General features: G+C 44.8%; 1 protein-coding gene across 2 annotated transcripts in view; it reads right to left on the bottom strand.

The window, feature by feature from the left end:
• Positions 1-15,011, bottom strand: part of LOC138531375 (carcinoembryonic antigen-related cell adhesion molecule 5-like) — a 348,843-nt gene that overhangs the window by 23,154 nt on the left and 310,678 nt on the right. For both annotated transcript variants that reach the window (XM_069640987.1, XM_069640986.1), the window contains exon 7: positions 12,632-12,675. In XM_069640987.1, coding sequence (XP_069497088.1) covers positions 12,632-12,675 — 44 coding nt within the window. The remainder of the gene's footprint in view (positions 1-12,631; positions 12,676-15,011) is intronic.

Below are 15,011 nucleotides of genomic sequence, written 5' to 3'. Positions count from 1 at the left end.
CATTAAAAGAAAAGTTTGCAACTACACAGTATTGAAATTGAGTGCCATTTGAAGTCAGGAGGTGGAACTAACAAAAGTGGGATTATTGAGTATGTTTATGCAGAGCAAGTGGTTGGAACCAAGTTAATATGCATTTGTGAGATTATTGGAAATGTAATTTTAAAAATAGATGCATACCTGTAGTTTGTGTTGATAGATGCAGATGTGGATAAATCTGGAAGTAGAAATGTTGGAGAGTTTTACAGTAGTTTTGGATGCAGCTGCTTGGCAATAACAGGTGACCTGTACTCTGTGTGTTGAACAGTACATCTGAAGTGTTGAACTGAGATGATAGAGTTAGATGTAGAGTTCTTGGATGCGATTGGTGGATGGGTGTATGGATGCTTAACAGTAGCCAATGAGGAAGTACTGCAAAGACTGAAGTGGAAAGTGAAGAATGGCTGTCCTGTGTTACGGGATCCACGGACACCGCTGAAGTCCGCGGACAGGGCATGCCACATGCGGGTCCTTCGAGGATGCTTGGCATGGAAAGGGAACTGTGTGGATTTGCCAATCAGGTATTCTGGTTGTGCTTTATAGGAAGAGAGGGTACTCATTTTTTTCATTACTGTGTCTAGTGAAGATGGCTGTGGTTGCAAAGTTGGAGAGATGGTGGGAGATGTTTTATGAGTAATCTGGAGAAGTATACAGAAATGTGTGGCATTGGAAACCTTGGATTGGAGGGAGTGGATGCTTTGTAGTGTGGTGTACCTGGCCGAACTTTGAAAGATGTGCTTGCACTTCGTCAAAATATGGATGGTTTTAACACTCCAGATGCCCTTGTGGTGCACTGTTGAGGACTGTATTTGGGGTGCATTAGTGCAGTAACCTTGCAGCGTACAGCGAAGCAATTGCTAAAGGCACTAATACAGCTCTTTCCATGTGCAAAGGTGATAATTTCTCACATACCACCTAGAGCACTATGGACCTGTGCAGTGTTGGGGTGTCATCTTTCAAGAATGATAACATCAATTCTCAGGGTGTGAATTTATTTGCTGCAGATGGAAATTACTTTTCAAATATTGGAAATGCAATTTTCCTTTATAATGTAAGGAACGCTTTGAAGAGGTTCCTGTAAGCCTGTAAGGAATATAACAAGATAAAAGGGAAACAAAATGATAAAAAAAGGTGTTTGTTTACAAGCCACCACTAAAGAGTAAATACCTTACCTTTGCTTTAATTTCTCTCTCCACCCCCTTCAATTGGACGATCTGTCCGTGGACACCGTGGTAGTCCACGGACAGCAGGTGCCACAGTCATGGCATGAATGGAAATGGGACTGTGGATTGCCCAATAAAGTTTCCTGGGTGTAGTGTGCAAGTAGAGAGTGTGGCAGAAGGTCTGTTTGCTGAGAGAAGTGCAGATGGCTATGGTTATGGCTGTGTCTTTCAGATGGCAGAGTGTGTGGATTTTCGTGGATCCGTTGGTTGCAGGCATACAGAGCAGTGTGTAGTGGCAGAACATCTTGGATTTCATCATGTTGATGTGAAGTGGTATGGAGTGCGGGACATAAAGTGGGTGGACTTGCTTTCATTTTCTGTCAATTTGATCATGCTCCAACATCCGGACATTATCATTGTTCATTGTGGAGGGAACAGTTTAGGCCATGTAACTGGAATTTCACTGCAGTTTGCAATGAAGGACACCTTTGGGAAAATGATGGACATGTTCTCAAACTCCCGACTTATTTTTTCTCGCATTACCTAGAGACAGATGTGGATCCGCTCCAGTTGATTTGGTCCGCAAATGGAGAAAGCGAGGCGCAATGTCAACAAGGCTATTTGTGCATTTTTGAGAGATATTGGCCTAACGCATTTCGAAGATGAAAATTTCGCAAGAGATGGAGTACATCTTACTGATGCTTGCAATCAGCTTTTTCTTCACAATACTCAACATGCTTGAACACACTTTTTGTAAGTATAGAAAGCTTTTTCCAGTAGGTGGAACAAAATATGCATGGAAAAATGGTGAAAACAAAATGCCTATTGTTCTGCAAGTTGCATGGACAAGTTTAGTTCAGTAGAATGTTGTTTAGTTTACTTTAAAACTTGAAAAAAGTTACCAAAAGCAAAAAATACAAAAAAGCTCTTTTCAAAGCCACCATTTTCTCACGCAGAGGAGTACAATGTTTAGATGCTGCCACCAGCTACATTTTTTAGATGTCTGCGGACTACCACTCAGTCTGTGGACTTCGGAGGCTGTGTAGGGGCCTGCACCTTTTTTTGCTAGTTCTATTTTTGAACTGTGAAAGGTGGCTCTGAAAAGCACTGTTTTATTTTTTTTGTTTTTTTGTGTTTTATATTTATTTTGGATTTTTTACAGCGGAGACGCAAGGGAGGGAAGGGAAGTGAGGGTACGGTAGAGGCACCAACCACAGGGACGAAGGGGCAGGTGGAGAGAGGAAGATTATGGGTGGGCCTTAATTAGGCAGGGGACAGTGTTACTTGTGCTCACAGACCGCAGCCTCGAAAGCACTTCAAAACTGCTCCCCCCTACAGAGCGGTGTGTCACAGTGCATACAGAGCACTGTCACCCTCGAAAGGTAAGGGACGACATTATCATGTATGGCCTGCGAGGCTTACACAGGGATCCTTTGCCCCACAGGAGTGTCTCTTGTGGTGGCAGGAGCGGATGATGAGGATGTGACAGTGGATGTCAACCTGCTTAACACTTTGAAAGGTACGACCCTTCGCACTGCTCCCTTGTGGTTCGACCTTAGATGTCGCCACATGGAGGTGGTCCCGTAGCTATGCAGACTTGGTTTTCTGCGACTGAGTTGCCTTCAGTGCATCAAACCATGTCCGCTTGTGCCTTAGGTACCCCCCCAACGGTGGTAAAAAGCCTCCACACCCATGATTCACACTGGGAGCTGATGACAGGGATTTCCATTCCCTCATCCTCTTCATACGCTTGTTCCACCTCTGTTTCTCCACGTAGTGGAACTATGTTCTCTGCTGGCCTGCTCCCACTCCCCACAAACCCCATCACCATGTACCTTGCCACACACAATACATTCACCCAAACACTTGCACCTGCTGTTTAAGGGAACGTTTAGTGCAGTGCACTGAAAGTGCAAGTTTCAACTTCTTCCTACACTTTTATTTTAAAACGAAACCATTCCGGAACGTTTAAAAAAATAGTATAGGAGCTGTAAAAGGTAATTTAAAAAAGTAGAGGAGCACTGCTCCCGACCGCTCCCGCTCACTTCGACCACTGGATGCACCCAATTCAATGTTTTTCTGCCAGCCTTGTGCTGTGTTGTACCTGTTCTTTGGCACTTATTGTATGTTCCTCCTCCTCTCCCCTCACTGTTTGTTACTGCACTTGCATGATCCAAATGAACTTTGGCCTAGTAGAACCATTTTTTTTTTGTCTCCCAATTGTGCACCGACTCGTATTTTGCCATCTGTTGCCAGCCTTGCGCTGTTTTGTACCTGTTCACTTGCAACTATGTTTACCCCACCTTCCTCCCCTGTCCTTTTTCGTTACCGCACTTGCAGGTCTGAATGACTCTAGGCCTAGTAGGACCATTTTTGTTTTTGTCCCTGTTCACCCCCAACCCCTTGTCTTGATGTGCTTTGGAAAACTGTGATTGGCCCAGGAGCCAGCAGGCGAACGTCGGCCCCCACCGAAGGGTCTCCAACAAAGGGTAGTGTCTACCCTGCCTGCCACTTCTTTCTCTCCTGCACCCTGGCAAGACACTACGCTGCTTAGGCCCCTGGGGCCACGAGGACACATATACAATACCTTCCAGGGCCTTTTTCATCATGGCCGCCAGGGTAGCTGCTTGCCTCTGAGGCTTCACCAGCCTCCTTTGTTCAGCCTGATTGGCTGCTTCCATCTACTTCAGTGATTGGCCCTGGAGCCGGCAAGTGAACACCAGCCCCCACAGAAGGGCCTCTACTCTAACAAAGAGTGGTGTCTACCCTGCCTGCCACTTTTTTCCGTCTTGCACTCCGGTTAGACACCACACTGTTTAGGCCCCCGGGCACCTCGAGGACGGCATCTAGAATACCATATTGGGCCTTTATCATCATGTCCGGCAGGATAGCTGCTTGCCTCTAAGGCTTTGCCAGCCTCCTTCGTTCAGCCTGATTGACTGCTTCCATCTACTTCAGTGAATGGGCGGGAGCCGGCAGGCAAACGCTGGCCACCACCGAAGGGCCTCCAACAAAGGGTAGTGTCTACCCTCTCTGCCACACTAACTTTCCCACCCGATGCCTGCAAAGTCCCCTTCCTGCGGGTTCATTCTTAGCACTCCACCCATTTCTTTTCCTTCACTGCTTCCTCTGCAATGATCCTCCTTGCATGGGTCTACCTCCAAGACAGACTTGCACCCCACACAGCCGTGAACTACCAGGCTGCATTGACTAAGTTGCTACCCTCTTCCTCGCAGTTTCATGAACTTTTTCACTCTTCCTTCCTGAATCTCCTCCCTAAATTACTTATCAAATTCCTGTTTACATAACAGGCCATTGGCCTCCCATAGTAGGTTATTGAAAGAGCCTGGGATCCGGCAGGATTCACTCACATAGCAAATTGCTTTGGACTCATGTGTGCTGTATTCCTATCCAAAATCTAGACTTACCTTCCTGATGCACCCAAGAGGTTTCCCCAGAGCTCAAATTAGATTTGAAAAATGATTGCATTTGGATTTTGTGTTTACGTGAAACGCTTATCAGCATGTTGAATGTGTGCGGAAATGAGTGGAGCTATTGTCAGCTATGGCAGATGAGAAATATTGAGGAGGATGAGGAGGCCTTTGTATTGAAATCTTAGCTTGAAATGTGGGCATTCTGTTATACGTGTGACTGCATTCAAACCTAGCCCCTCAGCTGCATTTTTAAAATCTCGAATTTGGGCATTTTGTTATACCTGTGACAGTGTTATAATTTAGGCCTGTTTCCTGGTTCCCTGTATCTGTTTTATGTTGTGATACTGCTGCTTGCTGTAACTTAAGCCCTTTCACATTGGACTCCTGACTTACTGTACTTCTGTTTCATTTCCCCTGTATTGGCTGCTAGGCCACCTGGTGAATTCCTCTTGCAGAGTGCATTCCCTCTTCCTGACCCTACTACCCCCGCCTTTACCCAGGGTGCTCGCTGTCTCCCCTATCTACTCTAACTGTAACTCTATCACCTATTCTAGCTCTCTCTTGAAGTCTGGAAGGAGAACATTTATTAATGTGCTCATGGCCTCCAACCAAGACCTCCATATTGCTGATACCTACGTCAATGCTTCCTCCGGACAGACTATCACCGACATCCTCTTCACTGTCCCTTCTCCTGACATATGAAGTCCCCATAAGGGCTCTATCCTATCCCTTTTTCCTCCTTGCCCTTTAATGATGGAACCAGATGGGAAGTTCTCTTGGTATACTTCTCATCATCTAGGTGTATCATTAATGTCTACCAAAATGGCACTATTTTGTCATTGGTACCCAGAGGTTTCTAAGCGCGGACCTGGGGATCAAACATGTGTTGCTCCACGTTGTCTTGCTTCCAAGGCGAGCCCGTTGCCCCTGAGCTATCCTCCCAAGACAAAGAGATGCCCACTATCGTGGCTCAGGGCTCTAAGCCCAACCTCCTCATTCTGGATAGGCATCTCTTATCTCTCATCAACTTCCTCCCCTCTCCTGCCACTACTCCGAATGCCACCCCTCTGGCCTCTCAGCCCCCACCTATGGGGGTACCACAAAACTGTACCCTACCTCAGAAGACCTTTAAAGGTGGCAATCAGCTTTACTCAGCTACCCTCAATTCTCCCTCTGCTGATAAACACTCCTCTGACATCTGTCACCTTTTTGAAGACTTTGACCATGACATCCTTGCTCTCACTGAGACATGGTTCAATGACAGCTCTGTCACTGTTGTTGACACTTTACTTACCGCTCTGGAGGTGGAGTGATCCTTGTCTTCCCTGAATGGGTCTCTGCTACTATCATTCCCACTCAATCTTACTCTTCCTTTGAATGCCTCATCTGTTGTTTTAGTCTCCTACCCTCTCACTCACCACTATCTATAGGCGCCCTGGACCTTCCCCCCTTTTCCTCTCTGAATAGGCTGGCCTCTCCTCCTCTCTCCTGTCCTCGTCCCACAAAATTCTCTTCTTTGGTGACCTTAATATTCATCTAGACATTCCGGATGCAGCCACTGTACTTTTCCCCAACCTCTGTGACTCTTTCCATCACAATTCTTCTCTCCGGACTGACCCACTCTGCTGGGCACACCTAGGATGCGCTGATCCCAGCAGACATCACTCTCTCAAACCCTCTAACTACCACTCTCTTCTGGTCTGACCCCTCTCTCCTCTCCTCCCATCTGCTGTTCCCTGGACCCCCGGCAATGCCTGTGCCCGCACTGCCAGTCTCCGTCTACATCATACGATCGATGAAGAGTGTGTCAGTCGGTGCATTTGCAGCTATCTTCATTCCTCCTCCCACCCCTGCTATTGACTCTCGTACCAACTCAGCACTTGCTAATCTCCATCTCTCCATCTCAAACACTCAGGATATCCTTGCCGTTATGAGAATCGCATAAAGGCTGCCTCTAAGTGAAACTTTTGGTATGATTCCCACTTGGCCGCTCTGAAGCACAAGTGCAGAGTTGCTGAGCGGAATTGGCAGGCCTCAAGCACATCCTCTGTCAAACTGGCCTGCTGCCTGGTCGAAAGCCAATATCGACTCTCCATCTACTCTAAGAAGAGGGCTCATGTACATGCCCACATTCCTGGGGCCACCAATAACACGCCTGAACTTTTCAAAAATCTGCAAGTAACTAGACAATCCTTCTGCAGTCTTCTCTTCTCCTCTTCCCTTCCAGGCCCTCTGCACTGGCCTGACATCCCACTTCTCCACCACAACTCAAGACATCCTGTCCTCAATTTCCACTACTCCCCTTGCCACTCTACTCTGCTCTTGCCTCCCTTGGGCCCCCTCTCTCCCTTCCCCTTACTCGCCTCCTTCTCTCTCATTGCACTGTATGAGGTCTCTAGAGTAGTCCGATCTTTGAAAGTCTGCTCCAAACAGGTGCTCCTCTGCTCTTCCAGAACAATCATGGACAATATATCCTCTCTCCCCCTGCCTTGTATGATTTCTCTAACCATTCCTTTGCTACTGGCTCTTTCCCACATCCCCTCAAGCACTCCTTGTGCACCCTCTCCTAAATAATCCATCTGCTGACCCTTCGTGCCTGGCTAACTATCGCGCTATCTCCATCAACATGTTCCTGGGCAAACTACTGGAGAAGTCAGTCATCCCCCAACTGACCCACCACATCAAATCTGCTGGCTGTCTCCACGACTACCAGTGTGGCTTCAGAGCATCCAGAAGCACGGAAACTGCTCTCCTGAACACCTGTGAAGACCTGCTCAAATCCTGATTCCAATTCTCCCAGCTATTCTGATTCTTCTTGATCTTTCCTCTGCCATCACATGGTCAATCATGTCATCCTTATAAATCAATACCCTAGGACACCCGGACCGGGCACTGACCTGGCTGACCATCTTCCTTTCTAACCAACCTTGCAACTGGGCCCTTTCCTCTCTGCCACCTTAATTTCTACCTGTGGTGTCCCTCTGGGCTCTATCCTATCGCTGTGGCTTTTCAATATCTACATTACCCCTCTCGCCCACTTGAGCTCCACCTTCTCGACTCACTTCCAGTGTTATGCCAATAACACGCAGCACTCCTTTAAGATTCCCTTCTCTACCACCTCTTCTTCCTCTCTTACACCTTACTGCCTGACTGGTATTCTGGCATGGTGCTTCCCTAATGATCTTTGCCTTAATGCCAGTCAGACCGAGATCCTTCTAATTGGGATGCCTGTTTCCTGCTTCCCGGTCACTCTCTGGCTGCCCTCCTTGGGCCCCACCCCTCACCCTCTTGTGAGGCAAAACACCTTGGGGTCATCTTAAAATCCTCTCTCTCCTTCTCCTCTCACATCCTGGACCTTGCCAAGAAGTCCAACTTTCAGCTCCACCTCCTCAGAGACATTCTCCCTTTCCACACCATTCCACAGAATCTCAATGGGCCTCATTACAAGTTTGCAGCCCGGTAACAATGGTACCGGTAAGCTTGCCGGTACCATTATTACTAAACGGGCAAACTACGAGTTCTGCTCGTGGGTGCCTTCACGCCTGCCAGGTCTGACGTGGCAGGTATACCGGCACCCGCAAGCGGAGCAATGGTGCTGGTGCATCCAACCCCCAATTCCCATTGAGCCCTAGGGGGCTCAAATGGGAATGGGGAGCATTTTATTACGGCACCCACGAATGGGCAATTACCGGGTCCGGCGGGGCCGTGATGACCTGGTAATTGCCCATTCGCAGGCGCTGGAAAAATGTGCAAGTTTGGCGGCAGCCTGCCGGTTTTACTGGCAAGGCTACCGCCAAACTTGTAATGAGGCCCAATGTCTCCAGATCTCTGGTCCTCTCTAGGCTGGACTATGGCAACAGCCTCTTCCTCAATCTTCCTCTTTCCTCCCTTTGCCCTCTTCAACTGATCCATAATAGGGCTGCAAGACTTATCCTTGGCCTCAAGCCCAGGGACTGCATCTCTCCAGCCCTAAAATCACTCCACTGGTGGCTGCAAGGATCAAATTCAAGACCGTCTGCATCATTTGCAAGGCTTTATTGGGCCCGGGACCCCGCTACATTCAACTTTCTCTCCTTAAATACCTTCTTGCTAGAGTCTTTTGGTCCTCTAGCTCCAACCCTCTGCAGATCAGACGTTTCTTCAAGCAGAGAGAGGGGGCTAGATTTCCTTCTTCAGCAGGAGCCTCCCTATGGAACGTCCTTCCTGCCCCTCTCAGATTTGAGCCAGATCTTCTTATGCTTCGGAAACTTCTCAAGAATGTCCTTGTCTCCTCTTCCTTCCCTCACACTGTCCCTTATTAATGTCCCCCTGCCGTTGCGACTGGTGCCTGGTCCCTTTTGTGCTTACAGGGGCCAGTCCCTCCTCGTCCAGTCTACTCCAGCACCCTTAAGTGGCAAGGACGAGTATACTCGTCCTTTTTGCATAGAATTGCATAATAGCCTGCCGCTTAAGGGGTTAACCAGCACCTGCCCTCTGGCACCCTTCCCTGACTAGCCTGAATCGGGTCCACCCTGTCCTCGCACTAGTTGACCCTTACCCCTGTTTCCCCTGGCACTCGCCCTCCTGGACTCCGCTCAGCACTTGCCCAGCCCCTGAAGCCCCAGTCTTCCTGCACTTCTCCCCTCCCCCTTCCCTTATCCCAGCCCTTCCGCCCTGACCTGCCCCCTCCCCCTGCACTTATTGTCACTGCACTTGCATGGTCCAAATGTCACAAGGCCTAGTAGCGCTGTTCATTCTTGTTGTTTTCTCCTCAGATGTCCCACCCCTACTGCCCTTGTGTCTTGTTGGCACCTGGAAACACTTGTGTATAGGCGCCATACAAATGTGCAATAAATAAATAAAATAAATAGGCACATTACAAATACCCAATAAAACAAATAAATAATGGATGTACAATGTAGCATTGTTCTGCAAGTGCCTGCACATTTGTCAAATCTGCATAGAAAGCAGAATTGGCAGATATATATATTGGTTAAATAACTCACAGCTTTAGTAAGCTGTAGAAGAGCTCGCTCTCTCTTATGGTGGGATAATGTCCCAACCCAGTTATTTTCCGTCAGGCAATAGGTTGGGTAAGGGTCATTATCCCAATCGATAATGACCCCTCATGAAGTCATTTGGGTATGAGCACATAGCAGTAATTTCAGCAAAGTGGTGGAGTTGTGGTGGTGAAGTGAAAAACGTTAGTCAAATAGTGAATAAAGTACATGGAGGAAAGGTGTTAGTAAATGAAATGTGGTTTTGTTTAGTACTATTTAAACTTTAAAGGTAAGCATGTTCATTGTGGACTTTGTTGAACTGGAACAGTTTTAGAATGAGCTTGCTTTGAGTTTGAAGTTGAAGTGAAAGGCTTTCCTTTACAAAGTGAAAGAGTGTTTCTATGTTTTAACTTTAACTTTGGTGCATTCATTTGGATGTTGTTCTCACATTGAAGGTGCATTTAAAAAAAAGATCCTGTCAAAGTGGAAGAATCTTGTTAAAAGAAAATCTAGTAGGAAAGCGTTTCACTTTTTTTGGATACAGAAAAATGCTTGATGCTGTCTCTCTGTCTTCTTCAGAATTCAATATGATCAGAATATGAACAGTAATATTATTGTGCATAATCAGAGCATGCTAATTGAAATAAAGGAGGTCAATAATGAATTCCATATGCTAAAATCGAAAGAGTACGCAGCAGGAGAGGACACACGAAGAAAACACGAGCACAAAGCAAATTACAAAAAAAAGACATTAAGAGACCTTTAAACGTTCACACAGAGGATTTACTATATTAAGAAAATGAGAAGAGTTCTGAGGTACACAGACACTTTTATGATAGGGATGATATATACTTGGATTGACCGATTGAGGATATGTACAAAATGCAAAAATCACAAAGAACCTTGAAGAATGAACTGCAACTGAATGTGGAATGGAGTCTTGTGGATGCTCTCAGACTATTGATGGACAGAATAGTATAGATTCAATTATTTTTACAACCTCTGAAAAGCCCTGTCTCTATGGAAAAATAAACACAAGTGGCATATGTATGATTCCCTTTTCTGCACCCATACTACCAAATACTGATGAAAGAACGGTTAAGTCACACTTTGAAAGAAGTACCCATGTGTGCCACCCATGAAGAAGAACATTGTGTTAGACAGACCAGAGATTTCTCGTACTGGTACACTGTTGGCATGGTTCAAAACTTTTTTGTGGAATTTGTTTAACTTGCTCATGGAAAGATGAGTAGCCTACAAATATGTGTGTTATATCAGTTCACCATTTGGCTTAGACCGAGATTTGCTTTTACTTTCACAAGATTTACAGCTGAATAGTTAATGTTAGAGTTGCTCCCAGTCGTTACACTTTGTTAGACATAGATCTTATAGTCTTTCTTCTTAGATATAGAGACATTCAGCAACACAATGTCAAGGTAATGGACATTCATCCTTCAATTGTTTGGAAGCAACTACGAAAATATAGGCCACTTATAGTTTCATTAGATAACTTACACCTTTAGTATTGCATAATGTAGTTGAGCGATAGTTACTTAATTTCTGTAAAACTCAAATGCTGCTTTGACTACTCCTGGTTTACACAAATATTCTCATAACCAGCTACATAATTAGTGAAACACATGTTGATGATTTCCAGTTGAGTATTGTAATAAGACTTTAAGTTGAGAACACCAATGAACAAGTGGGTTTATTCAAGAGCACTCAAAAAAGGTATTTGCAGCACACTCATTTGAGGATATTTGATAAAGGATATTGACTTAAAGTAGATTTGTAGTTGACGTTATTAAGAAGACTCTATGGCAAGAATGTAAAGTTAAGTTGAGGATGTCAATTTGCATGTGAATTCATACAAGAACACTCACTCAATCAAGGTCAATTTAGCACATTTATCTGAGGATTTTCATTTGGGGATATGGCTTCAACACACAATGAGTATATGTAAAGGTTGGTCATGAGACAGAAATCTGAGATTTCTTTTGTCTAATAAATATGGAGAACAATAACACAAATATTGGTGGATATAACATATTCCATATAGAAGCAAATATTAGCCTGTATAATTAATATTGTCTGCACACATTGTTTAATTTATTTTTGGAATAATTAACCAAATAAAAAAGAAGACATATATGTTCTTTCAAAAACATCTTTGTCATTCTGGCAATAAGGCACATTCAGTATCCAGATGTAATGTCTTTTACCAATGTAGAGCAGATTAATTTTAGTGGGATACATGCGGTTCAAGACTCTGACTCGTTTTTCTTAGGACAACACTCAGGAGCAACCTAAATCTGCTCAATACTAATTCCATTTCAAGCTTACTCATTTGTTATATTCTTTTGTAAATTGTCCCCAAGTCTTACAGTCAGTTTGCAAAGAATATGCATATGTTTCTGGACATACTATAATGTGTGATTGCATAGATGCGTAATTTATGCACAAGTGACTTACTACTGAAGCAGCAAACCTTTGGTGCTCCAACCGGTGTGTCTGGGTTGGGGGGCGTTGCACAGTACAAACGCTGGTTACAACCCAACAAGTCGTAACTTACATTTTTATTCAAAAACATGTACACATATGTTTTCCACACTTAAAGGCATATCTAACTTATCCCTGTGCGATCTAGGTGTGAGTGTGCAATCAGTGTGTACAGATACACATATTGCTGGCGGAATGTTTAGGATGTAACAAAATGATTTTTAGGCAGGAAGCAAACAATGATTTTGGTTAGTTAAACGTTTCAAATACCCTCTTTTATACTTCAGCAATTGTGCACAGCGTATGCCTCTTCCAATCAGACCTAATCCAACATTTTACAAGTGCCATTGTATTTTCTTTGTGAAAATGACCAATTGTGTATGTAAGTACCAAAAGGGGAAAGTAAATACAATACCCAGTATTAAGTTACAAGAACACTTAGAAGTAACCTACCATACAAATACGCTATGCAGTGTTTTTTTTAATGAAGAACATAGCACAATGCAATACAAAATGTTACCTGTTTAATTGCTCATACGTTGCTTGATCGCCATAGTTCAGCTCCTAGAAATCAAATAATCAATTGTTAGAAACACAAAAGGTGTAAGACAAATGTTGTAGAAGTGCCATGCAGAAGACCCCCTATATTTACCTCTGAACGTGTGGCATAAGCCTGGTGAGCGCCCTGTGCCTAATTTTCCTCACATGGGTTGCTAATGTTTTTTGAGTCTTTTTCTTTGTATTCATTTCCATCACTCTGTTTTTATAATGTTCTCTCACATTTCTTTCAGCCCTTAACGTACATCTGAATCTGGTTTGTTTTCTGCCACAAACATCAAAAGAAAGGGGCAGAGAATACCAACCCACCTGATTCATTCAAAAGCTAGAGGTTTGGGGGGCTCAGGGAACACACATTTCACATAATCAGTGGTACAGCACCCCTCGCAGTGTTTTAAAAAGGGTCTTAAGCCAGAGTCGATGCATAAGCAGCAGGCGAGCATAAAAAAGCAATCACTGAAGAAAACTGACATTATTGCTTCAATATCTCTAATTACATCCTCAATAAGCCCTTCGGAACGATATTCAGAAATTACAACACTGAGCATCGGAGAGTACTATTATCAACCACCTTCAAGCCAGGTTTTTGCCTGGCATTAATACAGTGGACCAATGTTTTAGGTGAATGTAATATTGTCCAAAAACGTCTCCTTCCAGCATGTAAGAATCTCCGCAAAATTTGCAGACCTTCGCAAAACGTTTGACAGTGTTTCTGGCTGTTAGCTGTGGTCTGTGTTGAGTGAGAAGGGTCTCTATTGGCTACCATTCAGTCCCTGTACATGAATAATAGGGTGTCAGTGAGATGGGGTAAGATGGTGAGATAGCATATTATTTTGCTGTAGAGAGGGCGGTCCAATGGGGGTGTGTGTGGCACCCCTGCTATTTTGTCTGTATATGAATGTTATAAATAGAGAAACTGTTGCCATCCGGTATAAATCCCACTAAACTGGGTAAGGACAAATTCCAGGCACTGTTTTACGCAGACAATGTTGTGCTATTATCTACCACCCCCATGGGTTTGGGGCATAATATTTTAACTTTTATTAAGAAATGTGAAGAGCTCTCAATGACGCTCAACGTAGAAAAAGGTGATGGTATTCGGTCAAAAAAGCAGCAAGAAGATGAAACTGAGGGTTTTGGCTGATGAGTATGTTCTGGAGCAGGCATGTCATTATAACTACCTAGGGATTAGGTTCTCGGATGACCTCACATGGAGGGCTCACTTTTCAAATGCCACAACAACGCTGGAAAAGTATAGCAGTGGAGTATGTACGATGTATTGACATTTTAAAATTTCTCAAGTGTTATCTTTGTATAGGAAAGTGTTGGGTGCTATTTTTAATTGTATTTTAAGGATTATTTGTATCACCATGTTTTACAACCACTGTGATAAGATGCTTTTATAGTTTAAACCGAATAAAGTTACGTGAACACAACTGTTTTGATTTGTTGTGCTCGAGAAGTCAGCCTCTTTGATATAGTTTTGCAACACACTAACAAATTAAAAACAGCAATGGGGTTGCGGCGTAGACAGTGAGTGTGGATGACCTAAGTCTCCTGTCTTCGTCAGCCAGGTAAGAAGTTGCGGGGAGAGTTAGCTTGCTTCACTCCACACAACCCCCCTGACCTGGTGCCTCTTCTCATTCCTCCACACGTGTTGTTCCCCCTGTGACCTGACCTCCTGCCCTCTACCCCACTGACTCTCTGCTCCAATGCGCTCTTTGCGCTCCCTCGCATCCTAGGCTGCATGCGTTCCCTCGCATCCTGGGCCACGTGTGTGCCACTTGCGTGTATTCCACTTGCAATCTGGGATTGCATGTGCTCCCTCGCATTATAGGCCATGTGAGTTCCCTCGCTTCCCTAGATTTCTTGCACTCACTCGCATTTTAGGCTGTATGGCACCCTCGCATCCTCGGCCATGTGCCTTCCCTCACAATTCTAGATTGCATGCATTCACTTGCATCTTGGCTGCGCCCGCCCCCTCACAACTGTAGGCAGGTCTCTCTCCACTCGGCCGTCCGCCCCCGCATTCCCCACGGGCTCTCTCCTTTCCCTTCCTAGGCCCCCTCCTCTTTTCCTTGCCCCTTTTCCTTGCCCCTTCCCCTTTCCTAGCCACGTCACCTGACATATTGTGTACTGTTTCTGAGGTTTTGTTCTACACGGTTGTTGTCTATTTATTCCATTGCCAGCATCCCTGATGTACTCATTGTTTTCTTCTAGGTTCCCTGGTTGATTGTTCTGTTTGTTGGCATTTTGTGATCCATGGTTGTTACTGCCTGCATACCTGCTGTGTTCATTCTTTTCCTCTAGGTCCCCTGTTCAATTGTTCTGTTTCTTTTCAT

This window comes from Ambystoma mexicanum, chromosome 1q, assembly GCF_040938575.1.
Source record: "Ambystoma mexicanum isolate Mex_15411 chromosome 1q, UKY_AmexF1_1, whole genome shotgun sequence".
NCBI lineage: Eukaryota > Metazoa > Chordata > Amphibia > Caudata > Ambystomatidae > Ambystoma > Ambystoma mexicanum.
The sequence above is the reverse complement of the archived record's forward strand: the minus strand, read 5'-3'. Positions and strand labels throughout refer to the sequence as shown.